Source organism: Salvelinus alpinus, chromosome 5, assembly GCF_045679555.1.
Source record: "Salvelinus alpinus chromosome 5, SLU_Salpinus.1, whole genome shotgun sequence".
In the NCBI taxonomy this organism is placed as follows: Eukaryota; Metazoa; Chordata; class Actinopteri; order Salmoniformes; family Salmonidae; genus Salvelinus; species Salvelinus alpinus.
Window position 1 is genome coordinate 29039969 of NC_092090.1, and position 14733 is coordinate 29054701.

The 14733-nt window shown below is 45.8% G+C and overlaps 1 protein-coding gene across 1 annotated transcript in view; it reads right to left on the reverse strand.

The window, feature by feature from the left end:
- Positions 1 to 3501: 3501 nt before the first annotated feature.
- The window catches only part of LOC139575853 (leucine-rich repeat-containing protein 49-like), an 80640-nt gene continuing 69408 nt past the window's right edge, over positions 3502 to 14733 (reverse strand). The window contains exons 18-19 of the mRNA XM_071401225.1: positions 5067 to 5229; positions 3502 to 4620 (exon numbers count right to left, since the gene is read on the reverse strand). Coding sequence (XP_071257326.1) covers positions 4399 to 4620; positions 5067 to 5229 — 385 coding nt within the window. The 3' untranslated portion in view covers positions 3502 to 4398. The remainder of the gene's footprint in view (positions 4621 to 5066; positions 5230 to 14733) is intronic.

The following is a 14733-nucleotide window of genomic DNA, read 5'->3' on the forward strand; positions in this document are numbered from 1 at the left end:
ACTCAAGAACATAATAAAATACAGGAGACAACACAGCCACTGTCACACATGCAATTAGAGGATATACGTTCATACCCTGTATTTAGATCATCAGCATCACGTATAGCCAAAATGTGGTTTTCATTATCCATATACAATAATTACACCGACAATAGAGCTATTCAGATACACTCTACACGTGTGGTATCGTTTTCCCCTAAATGTGCATGAGAAAAGTTCTTATTTTTGCAGAACAATGTTTGACTATAATGCATATAAAACCATTACTCTGTCTGAGAGCAGTAGGACAATACACTGTCTGAGAGCAGTAGGACACTACACTGTCTGAGAGCAGTAGGACACTACACTGTCTGAGAGCAGTAGGACACTACATTCTCTGAGAGCAGTAGGACACTACACTGTCTGAGAGCAGTAGGACACTACACTGTCTGAGAGCAGTAGGACACTACACTGTCTGAGAGCAGTAGGACATTACACTGTCTGAGAGCAGTAGGACAATACACTGTCTGAGAGCAGTAGGACACTACACTTTCTGAGAGCAGTAGGACACTACACTGTCTGAGAGCAGTAGGACATTACACTGTCTGAGAGCAGTAGGACAATACACTGTCTGAGAGCAGTAGGACAATACACTGTCTGAGAGCAGTAGGACATTACACTGTCTGAGAGCAGTAGGACCCTACACTGTCTGAGAGCAGTAGGACACTACACTTTCTGAGAGCAGTAGGACAATACACTGTCTGAGAGCAGTAGGACACTACACTTTCTGAGAGCAGTAGGACAATACACTGTCTGAGAGAAGTAGGACAATACACTGTCTGAGAGCATTAGGACAATACACTGTCTGAGAGCAGTAGGACAATACACTGTCTGAGAGCAGTAGAACACTACACTCTCTGAGAGCAGTAGGACAATACACAGAGCAGTAGGACATTACACTGTCTGAGAGCAGTAGGACACTACACTGTCTGAGAGCAGTAGGACACTACACTGTATGAGAGCATTAGGACACTACACTGTCTGAGAGCAGTAGGACACTACACTGTCTGAGAGCAGTAGGACCCTACACTGTCTGAGAGCAGTAGGACACTACACCTTCTGAGAGCAGTAGGACATTACACTGTCTGAGAGCAGTAGGACACTACACTTTCTGAGAGCAGTAGGACATTACACTGTCTGAGAGCAGTAGGACACTACACTGGCTAAGAGCAGTAGGACATTACACTGTCTGAGAGCAGTAGGACAATACACTGTCTGAGAGCAGTAGGACAATACACTGTCTGAGAGCAGTAGGACAATACACTGTCTGAGAGCAGTAGAACACTACACTCTCTGAGAGCAGTAGGACAATACACAGAGCAGTAGGACATTACACTGTCTGAGAGCAGTAGGACACTACACTGTCTGAGAGCAGTAGGACACTACACTGTCTGAGAGCAGTAGGACACTACACTGTCTGAGAGCATTAGGACACTACACTGTCTGAGAGCAGTAGGACACTACACTGTCTGAGAGCAGTAGGACCCTACACTGTCTGAGAGCAGTAGGACACTACACTTTCTGAGAGCAGTAGGACAATACACTGTCGGAGAGCAGGAGGACACTACACTTTCTGAGAGCAGTAGGACATTACACTGTCTGAGAGCAGTAGGACACTACACTGGCTAAGAGCAGTAGGACATTACACTGTCTGAGAGCAGTAGGACACTACACTGGCTAAGAGCAGTAGGACATTACACTGTCTGAGAGCAGTAGGACAATACACTGTCTAAGAGCAGTAGGACATTACACTGTCTGAGAGCAGTAGGACAATACACTGTCTAAGAGCAGTAGGACAATACACTGTCTAAGAGCAGTAGGACAATACACTGTCTAAGAGCAGTAGGACATTACACTGTCTGAGAGCAGTAGTACATTACACTGTCTGAGAGCAGTAGGACATTACACTGTCTGAGAGCAGTAGGACAATACACTGTCTAAGAGCAGTAGTACCCTACACTGAGAGCAGTAGGACATTACACTGTCTGAGAGCAGTAGGACATTACACTGTCTAAGAGCAGTAGGACACTACACTGTCTGAGAGCAGTAGGACACTACACTGTCTGAGAGCATTAGGACACTACACTGTCTGAGAGCAGTAGGACACTACACTGTCTGAGAGCAGTAGGACCCTACACTGTCTGAGAGCAGTAGGACACTACACTTTCTGAGAGCAGTAGGACAATACACTGTCTGAGAGCAGTAGGACACTACACTTTCTGAGAGCAGTAGGACATTACACTGTCTGAGAGCAGTAGGACACTACACTGGCTAAGAGCAGTAGGACATTACACTGTCTGAGAGCAGTAGGACACTACACTGGCTAAGAGCAGTAGGACATTACACTGTCTGAGAGCAGTAGGACAATACACTGTCTAAGAGCAGTAGGACATTACACTGTCTGAGAGCAGTAGGACATTACACTGTCTAAGAGCAGTAGGACAATACACTGTCTAAGAGCAGTAGGACAATACACTGTCTAAGAGCAGTAGGACATTACACTGTCTGAGAGCAGTAGTACATTACACTGTCTGAGAGCAGTAGGACATTACACTGTCTGAGAGCAGTAGGACAATACACTGTCTAAGAGCAGTAGTACCCTACACTGAGAGCAGTAGGACATTACACTGTCTGAGAGCAGTAGGACATTACACTGTCTAAGAGCAGTAGGACATTCCACTGTCTAAGAGCAGTAGTACTTCCACTTGAACCACAGTTGCCTCTCCCCAAGATGCTTCTGTTTATTCAGTTGCACAACGAACATTCCATTCAGAAAACGATTCTGGTACCTTCAATTCTGAACTCTCCCACTCCGGCAAAGCTCCAGTTTCTCTTTTCACCAATCCTGTTTAGTGCCACAGGTGTCTGGAGTTGACTTTGGAAACCCTTGACTGTAAACCATTGACAGCACAGGAGGCGTGGAGAGCCCAGCCTCCCTACAGAGTAGTTGTAGTGAGTGAGGGGACCAGGAACAGCTGGTAGTAAACCAGTCTGCTCTATCGAAGCCTGCAAGAACATTCCTTTCTGAGTTCAACAGGAGAGAGGGCCCTTTCCATTGCCCCTGGATGTCCCAGTGCAGGGTAGAGCATGCACAGGGAGGGACACTGAGGTACTGTGGAACAGCATTAGCACACGGCTCAGTCTAATGCATTAGGAGGTGGCTGGATATAGTGCTGTTCTTCAAAAGGACACCCGTCCAAAACAATTCAGTTAATAGTCAGAGATCAGAAGAGCCAGAGGTAGTATAATATAGTATAACATACTTAGGGTTTAATGGTCAGAAAAGATACATATAACAAAAAACAAAAAAAACTTTTGATGATATGTTTTTGTGCAAAATGGTCTGATTCAGTCAAAATATTAGCTCTGAGTAATTTGATGATTGATGGATGGAGAATACATTTCCTGCAGCATGGTTTCTTGATCAACAGAGACACTACAGGAGCAATAAACATGGAACAGTTAAGTGTTAAGGAATATTTTATTACTAAGTACAATACAGAAAATGAGTGGTCCGAAAAGAAAATGTGTATTTTGTGCCCTTGTCATCACGCCAGGCAGAGAGAGAGAGTAACATTAAGAAGAGGATTATCATGACACAATCATTCTAGGCTCAATGGGACACACTCATTGTAATCTTCAGCTGGAGATCATGAACAGGGTCTTTATGAAGGCTTTAAAGTGCAAAGAGTGTTCCTCTTTAGGGATGACAATGCACGCTCACAATGACTTTCTCAAGTATATAGCTCTATAGCTCTGTGCATCCTGGAATCAAGTTGAATAGGAAGAACAGAGTATAGAACAAGCATCAATATTGTCTTTTCCATGATAATGTGCATTCAAGCTTATGAGGCCCGGCTGGTGAGAACCCCCCCAAAGTTGCCTTCAAAAAACATTCCACATCCATCTTCGATCTGAATACGTTTTTCCAGTTATGAAAAGAATCGAACCCCAAAATTCCCCAAAACCTGACTGACTGACCACGTGATGATGAAGACGAGTTAAAGTGGTGAGACAGAGCAGCAGGAGAGTGTCCAATATGCTGTAGTAGAAGAAGTGGTCCAGTATACTGTACCTGTTTCCAGTAGGTCCAGTATGCTGTACCTGTTTCCAGTAGATGTCCAGTATCCTGTTTCCAGTATGTATGTGTCCAGTATGCTGTACCTGTTTCTAGTGTGTCCAGTATGCTGTACCTGTTTCTATTGTGTCCAGTATGTTGTACATGTTTCTAGTATGTGTCCAGTATGCTGTACCTGTTTCTAGTATATGTCCAGTATGCTCTACCTGTTTCCAGTATGTGTCCAGTTTGCTGTACTTTAGGTCTTATGGAGTTTTACCAGGTCTCTACCCCTCACCCTCTCACTTTCCCTGTGTGGAGAGCCTGTTGAGGCAGGCCTGACGGAAGGCCGGTCGGTCCCTCATCTCCAGCACACAGTCTCTCACCATCTCCATGAACATGGAGGGCCACAGCTTGTGGAGGGAATCCCTCTTCAGGTTGGTGTCAGATGCCCTCTGGACCTGAGCCTGTATGTACTGCTCCATCATGGCTCCGCGCTCCGATGACGACTCCATAGCACCCTCCTGAGGAGATCCAGGGAACAGAGGACTGTTAGCTTTGACACTGGGGAGAGGAAGTCTCCATTGATCATCCTATTGGATAGTAATCATGTTACATTGTAAATCAGTGATCCTCAATCCTTCTCCAGGAGAGCCACTGTCTCCAATACTTTTACTGGCTAAATCAGGTGTTTCACTACTCAAGGAGCAGGTTGAGGATCACAGCTGTAAATGTATGAAACATGCCCTCAAGAAAGCTGCTACAGTATGAAGCATCAGGTATACAGTGACAGGTAGTGGTGATGTCCACAGTAGCAGAGTGAGTGCAGCCAGTCTATCCTGGTCCCAGATCTCTTTGTGATGGAAGAGATCTGGGACCACCAGGTTAGACTGGCTGCTCCCACTCTGCTACTGCAGTCATCACCACTGGGACCAGGCTACAGACAGAGTGATAGTCTGAGAGTGCTGACCTCTGGGCTCTCCGCTCCCACACTGCAGCAGTCTCTACTGGGGTAGTTGAACAGGGCTCTGCTCAGGCCCTCTCCCAGCAGCTTGCCGTTGTCACGCAGATCCTCTGGGCTCAAGCCTGCACGGCGCCCACGCCCCTCCAACAGAAACTGCAGCTGACGCTTCCTAGAGAGAGAGGCAGGGAAGGAGGGCGCGAAAGAGAGAGAGGAGAGGGAGAGAGAGCAAGAGAGAGAGAGAGAGAGAGAGAGAGAGAGAGAGAGAGAGAGAGAGAGAGAGAGAGAGAGAGAGAGAGAGAGAGAGAGAGAGAGAGAAACAAAGAGAGAGAAACAAAGAGAGAGAAATAGAGAGAAACAAAGAGAGAGAAATAGAGAGAAACAAAGAGAGAGAGAGAGAGAGAGAGAGAGAGAGAGAGAGAGAGAGAGAGAGAGAGAGAGAGAGAGAGGAGGGGAGAGGGAGAGAGAGAGAGAGAGAGAAAGAAAGAGAGAGAGAGAAACAAAGAGATAGAGAAAGAGAGAGAGAGAGAGAGAGAGAGAGAGAGAGAGAGAGAGAGAGAGAGAGAGAGAGAGAGAGAGAGAGAGAGAGAGAGAGAGAGAGAGAGAAAACAAGTGTGCAATAAAAATCAAAAACCAAAGAACAGAATTCTTTTCACAATGTCGAGGTGTGAGACAAGGCTGTAGTTTGAGTCCAAATCTTTTCAACATTTATATCAATGAATTAGCAGACATGTTGGACCATTCTCCAGCCCCAGGACTCACACTATTTGACACAGAGGTGAAATACCTGCTATATGCTGATGACTTGGTACTTCTATCACCAACCAAAGAAGGTCTTCAACAGAACATTAATATTCTAGAGCAATATTGCCATAATTGGGCCCTGGCAGTAAATTTCCCAAAAACTAAAATCATGATTTTCCAAAAACAAAACAGATGTCAGAAACACAAATATAAATTCACCCTGAACAACACCATAATTGAACACACAAAAAATTACACCTACCTTGGTCTGACCATATCTGCATCGGGAAACTTTAATATGGCAGTGAATGCACTCAAAGAAAAAGCTCGCAGAGCATTGTATGCAATAAAAATGAAATTATTCAAAATCAACATCCCAATTAGAATTTGGACCAAAATATTTGACAGTGTAATCCTACCAATAGCTCTTTACGGAAGTGAGGTTTGGGGGCCACTCAATAAACTGGACTTTAAAATGTGGGACAAACATCCAATTGAAACCCTACATGCAGAATTCTGTCGGAAAATCCTACAAGTCCAGAGAAATACACCAACTAATGCATGTAGGGCAGAATTGGGCCGCTTTCCAGTAATAATGAAAATACAGAAAAGATCATTAAAATTTTGGCTACATCTAAATTCAAGTCCAAATTCGAGTCTGCAATTTAAAGCACTTCAAACCCAAGAGCTGAGCCCAGAAACGAGCCCTCTCAGTCAGCTGGTGTTGGACCTAACCAACCAAGCTGACACCGGCACTGCTTCAAAAGAAAGAATTCCAATAAACAAAATCATGAACCAATCAAAGGACTCATATTTACAACATTGGAAAAACGAAACAAAATCCCAAAGCCGACTAAATTGCTATCTGACCCTAAACAGAGAATATGAATTGGCTGAATATCTCTACTCTGTCAGAGATTCGAAGCAGAGACAGATCCTTACCAAGTACAGGCTGAGTGACCACCGATTGGCAATAGAAACCGGCAGACATAAAAAGACATGGCTACCCAAAGAGGAGCGTGTATGTGGTCACTGCACGACAGGGGAGGTAGAAACAGAGATGCACTTTCTCCTTTACTGTGATAAATATTCCTCACCAAGAGATTCATTATTCACAGAAATGACTACATTTATTCCAAATTTTAACTTATTAAACCCAGAGGAAAAACTAAAAATACTCATGGGCGAAGGAGCAATGGCTCCTCTTGCAGCCAAATATGTATTTGCCTGCCATAGCCTGAGGGACACTGAATAATAACATCTGCATAGTAAGCAGTAACTTACTTATTAGGACTGTTATTGTTATTACTGTTATTGTTATTAGTATTATTATTGTTGTTTATCATTCCAAATAGTAATGGTATGGGTGGTAATGGTAATGATAGCAGTTTAATGATAGTGGTGGTGGTAGTGGTGCATTACACCATACATTACATTCGACTATTGACTGTTACCATTTTATTGTTACTATTTTTTATATTTAATTTTGTATTATTATTTACTGCCATTCTATATTATTATTTGTCATTGTTTTAATTGTATTACAATGTATATTGTATACATTGTTGCTTTGGCAATATTGACACAATGTTTTTCATGCCAATAAAGCAGCTTGAATTTGAATTTGAGAGAGAGAGAGAGAGAGAGAGAGAGAAAGAGAGAGAAACAAAGAGAGAGAAATAGAGAGAAACAAAGAGAGAGACAAAGAGAGAGAGAGAGAGAGAGAGAGAGAGAGAGAGAGAGAGAGAGAGAGAGAGAGAGAGAGAGAGAGAGAGAGAGAGAGACTTTTGACTTTTTGTCTTTCTTTATTGAAACATTCTCATTTCATTTAACACTCACCCCCCCCTAAAAATAAAAAAACAAAAATATATCCTGTACTGCATACATGTACCATACTCACCTTTCCATCTACCACATGATACAAACCAACATCACCATACACAAAAACAATACCCTCTCCTACAACCGTATATCCAAAACATCTTCCCCAGCAATACAGACAGCCCCCCCAACACACCATATCTCCTCAAACATCTCCACACATTTGATCAGTTTATAGAACTCAAACTCAACCCTAAGGCGCGCAGAGACCATCCCATTAAACAATAGTAAAGGGTCTGTTATCCCCCCACCTTTGACCCTGTTTCTCCTTGTTAGCCAAATAGCTAATTTTGCCTGAGCAAACAGAAAATTCAACAAAACACATTTTTCTTTCTCCTTACTCGAATACCTGTATCCCATTATAAACATCCCAACAGCAAAAACCACCCCCAACCTCTCACACAGACATTCCAACAGAGACATTAATGGCATTAACCTGGTGCACACAGAAAACACATGAATCACAGTTTCATTCATTTGACAGAAAGGACACCCCTGCCCAATTCCCGGATCAACACGTGCCAACCAGCTGTTAGTGGCCAGGGCTCCATGAAGAACCCTCCACTGGAGGTCCCCTGACCTCTTTGGTACTGGGGGTTTGTAGAGCGCCCTCCATCTAAAGCCCACCATACTCTCCGCCCCACATACCCCCTGCCACTGATGTGCCTTCACTCCTGTTAGACTTCTAATGTTCCTAACCTTAACGCAGAGGTTGTAGAGAGCTTTACCTCCCACCCCCTCAAATTCCCCCAGGCTCGGAGTGTTAAAATCTAACAAGTCCTCCAGACCCCCTTGCCAGTCTCCAGTCTCTGCCGTCACCTGCAGTGGCGAAAACATTGGTGGCCCCTCTCCCTTTGGCCTCTCAAACACCCCCCTTACCTGCTCAGACAGTGCCTCCTGTACCTCCTCCAGGAATCTCTCCAACAGTCTAAGAGACGTTATTCCTGTTTCTTGCGCCAAGACCTCCGGGGTTTTCCACCCCTCCTCTCCCAGCAGTCTCAGGTCACCTAGCCTTCGTAAACCCCCTGCCATCAGTTGCCTCTGCAGGGTGGCAGACTGAACCGATCTCAAAGGGATGGCTGGGTTGTGGAAAATAGGCTCCTCCCACACCCACTGCCCAGGCTCCACACCCCCCTCTCGTATGGGCCTTAGCAGCTGCCAGGCCCTCAGCACCGCAGAGTAAAACTCTGAGAGACCTGCTGTACTCAGCCTCTCCAGCTTCATGAGGAACAGCTGCCGGTCCAACCCTAATCCACCAGCTCTCCTCAGCAGTGCGCATGCTGGTTCCCTCCAGCCAACATCGGTATGATACAGCAGTCTCTGCACCGCCTTTAGCCGGAAAGCAGCCATCCTGCTCTCCAGTTCCACCAGGCCCTGTCCTCCTTCGTGGACGGTCATGTACAACACTGCTGCCTTCAGCCAGTGATGTCCCGACCAAAAGAAATCCACCAGCTTGCGTTGCAGGTCTGCAAGCAGACCGGCGGGGGGGTTGAGGACAGCCAGTTTATGCCACAAGGAAGATGCCACCAGGTTGTTAATTATCAGCACCCTCCCTCTATATGACACTTGGGATAGGAGCCACCTCCACCTGGCCAGTCTTGACACCACTGCCTGTGACAGCCCCTCCCAGTTCTTCCTGACCCACCTCTCCGAGCCCAGGTACACCCCCAACACTTTAAGCCCTTCACAACCCCACTGCAAACCCCCTGGAAGCAGAGGAGGAGCCCTATCCCCCCATGCCCCACATAACAGAGCTTTGCTCTTTCCCCAGTTTACCTTAGCTGATGAAGCTCCCTCGTACACCTTCAGACTGGTCTCTAGTTCCTGCATATCTTGCCCATCCCTGACCATCACAGAAACATCATCTGCGTATGCTGAGACTGCTATTCCTGTCACCACACCCATGCCTGTCCAGCACACTCCCTGCATTCTCCTGCGTAGCAGTCCTAAAAAAGGCTCAATGGCTAGTGTGTATAGCTGCCCAGATAGAGGGCATCCTTGTCTAATGCCCCGTCTCACCCAGACTGGCCTACTGAGCCCCCCTCCCACCTTAACCATACATGACACCCCAGCATACAACAGCTTCACACAGGTCACAAAACTCTTCCCAAACCCAAACACAGACATCACATTAAACAGATACTCATGATCCACTCTATCAAAAGCCTTCTCTTGATCTAAAGAGACCAGTCCAAAGTTCACATTAGAACCTCTCGACAAGTCCAACATGTCCCTAATCAAGAACAAGTTGTCCGTGATTGAGCGTCCCGGTACACAATATGTCTGGTCCTTGTGTATTATAGAGTCCAGATGGGACTTCAGTCTGTTAGAGAGGACCTTGGCAAAAATCTTGTAGTCCGCACAGAGTAATGCCACAGGCCTCCAGTTCTTAAGTTCACACAAGTCCCCTTTTTTGGGCAGGAGAGTCAGAGCCGCCCGACGGCAGCTCATCGGCAACTCTCCTACCCCGATGCATTCACGCAAGACGCAAAAGAAGTCCTGTCCAATTATTCCCCAGAAATTTTTGTAAAACTCCACTGGGAGTCCATCGACCCCCGGTGCACGACCGGGGGACATCTGGGTTACGGCCTCTGCCAGTTCATGTGACAACAGAGGAATGTCCATTTCATCCCTCTGTGCCCGAGAGAGCTTAGGGAGTCCTGCGAACAAGACCTGAGCACACATAGGATCACACATTTCTGCCCTATACAATTCAGTATAAAACTCCACAGTCCGCTCCCGCATCTCCCCCACCACAGAGGTCACCCGCCCATCAGACAGCCGTAGACAATGCATACCCTTGGCTTCACTGCTCTGTCTTTCCAAACCAAAGAAGAAGGAGCTGGGAGCATCCATCTCCTTGAGCATGGAGAACCTAGCTCTTACAAGTGCTCCCTTTGCTTTAACCTGGAAAAAACTGCCCAGGTCCCTACGTAATTCGGCTAAATTAGCCTGGAGGCCTACATTGCCTTGCCCCACCATCTCTACCTCCATCTCACTAATACACCGCTCTAGTTCCCCCAATACTCTCCTAGCCTCTGATGATGAGAGAGCTGTGTACTGTTGACAGAAAAGCCGAATCTGCACTTTCCCCACATCCCACCATTGACTCAAAGACTCATACTCCTCTCTTCGCTGCCCCCACCTTTCCCAAAAGGTCTGGAAAACTGAGCAAAAAGTGGCATCTTGTAAGAGCTTTACATTGAACTTCCAATAAGATGCCTGCCGGGGCCCTGGTGAAATAGACAGCCGAGCCATGGTTATGTGATGGTCCGAAAACCCCACTGGGAGAATGGTAGCGCCCAGCAGCCTATTGCTCTGATTCCTAGATATGTAAAAACGATCAAGTCGGGCTGCACTCAACCTAGCCCCAAAAACCTTCACCCATGTATACTGTCTTGTGTTTGGATGTTTAGTTCTCCAAACATCCACTAGGTCAAACTGATTAATGATGTCCCCTAACACTCCCACTGACACTGAATGAGGCTCTTCCCCATTTCTGTCTTTTGTAAAATCCATTGTACAGTTCCAGTCACCTCCGATCACCAGCGTCTCCTCAGGCGCTACTTGTGAGAGTTCCTGTCTAAGACTCCCAAATAGAACCCCTCTTTCTCTCCCTGTGTTAGGCGCATACACATTTATAAAAACAAAACCCATGCTGTTAATTTCTGCTTTAACAACAAGCAACCTACCCTTACACACTTCCTTTGAGGAGCAAATTTTTACAGACAGACCCGGTGCAAAAAGGACTGCCACCCCTGCACTAAGATTTGTCCCATGGCTCAACACACTTGCCCTTTTCCACCAGAGCCCCCAATCAACTTCATTCACCACATCACTATGCGTCTCCTGCAGAAATAACACATGTACTTTTTTTTGTTTTACATATTCACCCAACACACTCCTCTTTCCCGCATCTCTGGCGCCATTTATATTAAGCGAGCCTACCCGAAGAGTCTCCATAAGAAGTGGGAGAAAAGCCAGCAGAGAAATAGACCAATAGCAAAGCTCAAAAAGCCCCAGTGTCAGAAAGAAATTAAACATTTAAACAGTGTCTGAAGGTAAACCTTTACGCACTGTTGTGACCCACTTCCTCAACCTAAACCGTTTCTTGGGTGAGAGGACACCATGCCCCTCATTTCTCATAGCATGTTGTACTGATCTTACAAACTTTCTAGGATCAGGAAAAAAAGCCTCAAGATTAACTTTTTTCCCCTTAGTCTCATTCAGGAACCTTGTCAGTTCTCTCAACGTGTACTTAGACCCCTCTGGTTGACTGGCTGTCAGCTCCGGGCCAATTGAAGAGGAGTCTGAAAAAAATAACTCCTCATCCTCTTCCTCAGACTCACTTTCCTCCTCTTCTCTATCTCCCACCCTGACCACCTGCTCTTTCTCTCTGGTTAGGGCCTCACCCACAGCAACAGGCAACATTTCCATGGTGCCTTTGTCCACACCCTTTTTCCTTTTCCGCTTGACACCCTCCTCCTCCCCCCCTAATCTCTTACACTTCCCCACTATACTCTCCTCATCCACTAGAATAACCTGACTAGACCCAGTATCATCTACGCCACCCTCCATAGCATGACTAGGGCCAGCCTCAGCTACCCCACCCTCCATAGCATGACTAGGGCCAGCCTCAGCTACCCCACCATCCATAGCCTGACTAGACTCAGCCTCTGCTATACCACCATCCATATCCTGCCTAGACCCAGCACCCTCCATAGCATAACTAGGCCCAGCCTCAGCTACCCCACCATCTCTAGCCTGACTAGACCCGGCCTCTGCTTCCCCACCATCTCTAGCCTGACTAGACCCATCCTCCACTACTCCACCATCTCTAGCCTGACTAAACTCAGCTACAGCTACCCCACCATCTCTAGCCTGACTAGGCCCAGCCTCATCTACCCCACCATCTCTAACCTGACTAGGTCCAGCCTCTGCTGTCTGCATCTCCTTACCCCCTGCACTTTGACCTCGATTTCCCCCACTGGCGCTTGTACCCTCACCTTTTCTACGGCCTTTGTGTGGGCACGCAAAACTCTTGTGCCCCAAATCCCCACATTCAAAACACCGTAGACTATCTGTGCTGGCAAAACCTGCATAGAGCCCCTCCCCATGTCTCACTTTAAAGTGCACATTTAGCTGTTGCTCGTTGTTGTTCAGAAACATAAACACTTGCCTCCGGAACGAAACAACGTGTTTAACGGCATCTGCCTGAAACCCTGCTGACAGTACACGGAAACCGCTAGCAAACTTACCAAAACGACTCAGCTCTTTCCTAATTTGATCATCCGTAATAAACGGAGGCAAATTTGCCACTACAACTCTTGTTGAAGGGGTAGAGAGAGGTGAAATTGACACCAACACATCCCTTACAAATATTCCGCTAGCAATTAGCCTACCAACCAAATTAGCCCTTTTCATGAACACAACCACAGCTTTGTTCATTCTAGAAGCAGAATGTATAAACTCAGCTCCTACCTGTTCACCGACCGCGAGCAGAACCTCCTCCACCTTAACTCCGTTCTCAGGAACACACCTGAATCCATGCTGTATAGACAGCGTCTCCTCCGCGCTAGGCTGAGAAGCCATCGCGCACACCACAACTTCAAAAACCCAGGAACGTTTCTCTGTCCTCTTCCACCCTAACTTTGAAAAAAAACTTTGGATACCGCTAAAACAAATATTGCATTAACCCTCCACCATAGAAAATAACATGTAAAGAAAGGAATCAAGAAAGTTAGTTAGGATAGAGCTTTCCACACCAAACACTCAAACTCCAAAAACACCCAGCATGCACTGCGAGAGAGAGAGAGAGAGAGAGAGAGAGAGAGAGAGAGAGAGAGAGAGAGAGGAGGGGAGAGGGAGAGAGAGAGCAAGAGAGAGAGAGAGAGAGAGCAAGAGAGAGCGAGAGAGAGAGAGAGAGAGAGAGAGAGAGAGAGAAACAAAGAGAGAGAAATAGAGAGAAACAAAGAGAGAGAAATAGAGAGAAACAAAGAGAGAGAGAGAGAGAGAGAGAGAGAGAGAGAGAGAGAGAGAGAGAGAGAGAGAGAGAGAGAGAGAGAGAGAGAGAGAGAGAGAGAGAGAGGAGGGGAGAGGGAGAGAGAGAGCAAGAGAGAGAGAGAGAGAGAGCAAGAGAGAGAGAGAGAGAGAGAGAGAGAGAAACAAAGAGAGAGAGAGAAACAAAAAGATAGAGAAAGAGAGAGAGAGAGAGAGAGAGAGAGAGAGAGAGAGAGAGAGAGAGAGAGAGAGAGAGAGAGAGAGAGAGAGAGAGAGAGAGAGAGAGAGAGAGAAAACAAGTGTGCAATAAAAATCAAAAACCAAAGAACAGAATTCTTTTCACAATGTCGAGGTGTGAGACAAGGCTGTAGTTTGAGTCCAAATCTTTTCAACATTTATATCAATGAATTAGCAGACATGTTGGACCATTCTCCAGCCCCAGGACTCACACTATTTGACACAGAGGTGAAATACCTGCTATATGCTGATGACTTGGTACTTCTATCACCAACCAAAGAAGGTCTTCAACAGAACATTAATATTCTAGAGCAATATTGCCATAATTGGGCCCTGGCAGTAAATTTCCCAAAAACTAAAATCATGATTTTCCAAAAACAAAACAGATGTCAGAAACACAAATATAAATTCACCCTGAACAACACCATAATTGAACACACAAAAAATTACACCTACCTTGGTCTGACCATATCTGCATCGGGAAACTTTAATATGGCAGTGAATGCACTCAAAGAAAAAGCTCGCAGAGCATTGTATGCAATAAAAATGAAATTATTCAAAATCAACATCCCAATTAGAATTTGGACCAAAATATTTGACAGTGTAATCCTACCAATAGCTCTTTACGGAAGTGAGGTTTGGGGGCCACTCAATAAACTGGACTTTAAAATGTGGGACAAACATCCAATTGAAACCCTACATGCAGAATTCTGTCGGAAAATCCTACAAGTCCAGAGAAATACACCAACTAATGCATGTAGGGCAGAATTGGGCCGCTTTCCAGTAATAATGAAAATACAGAAAAGATCATTAA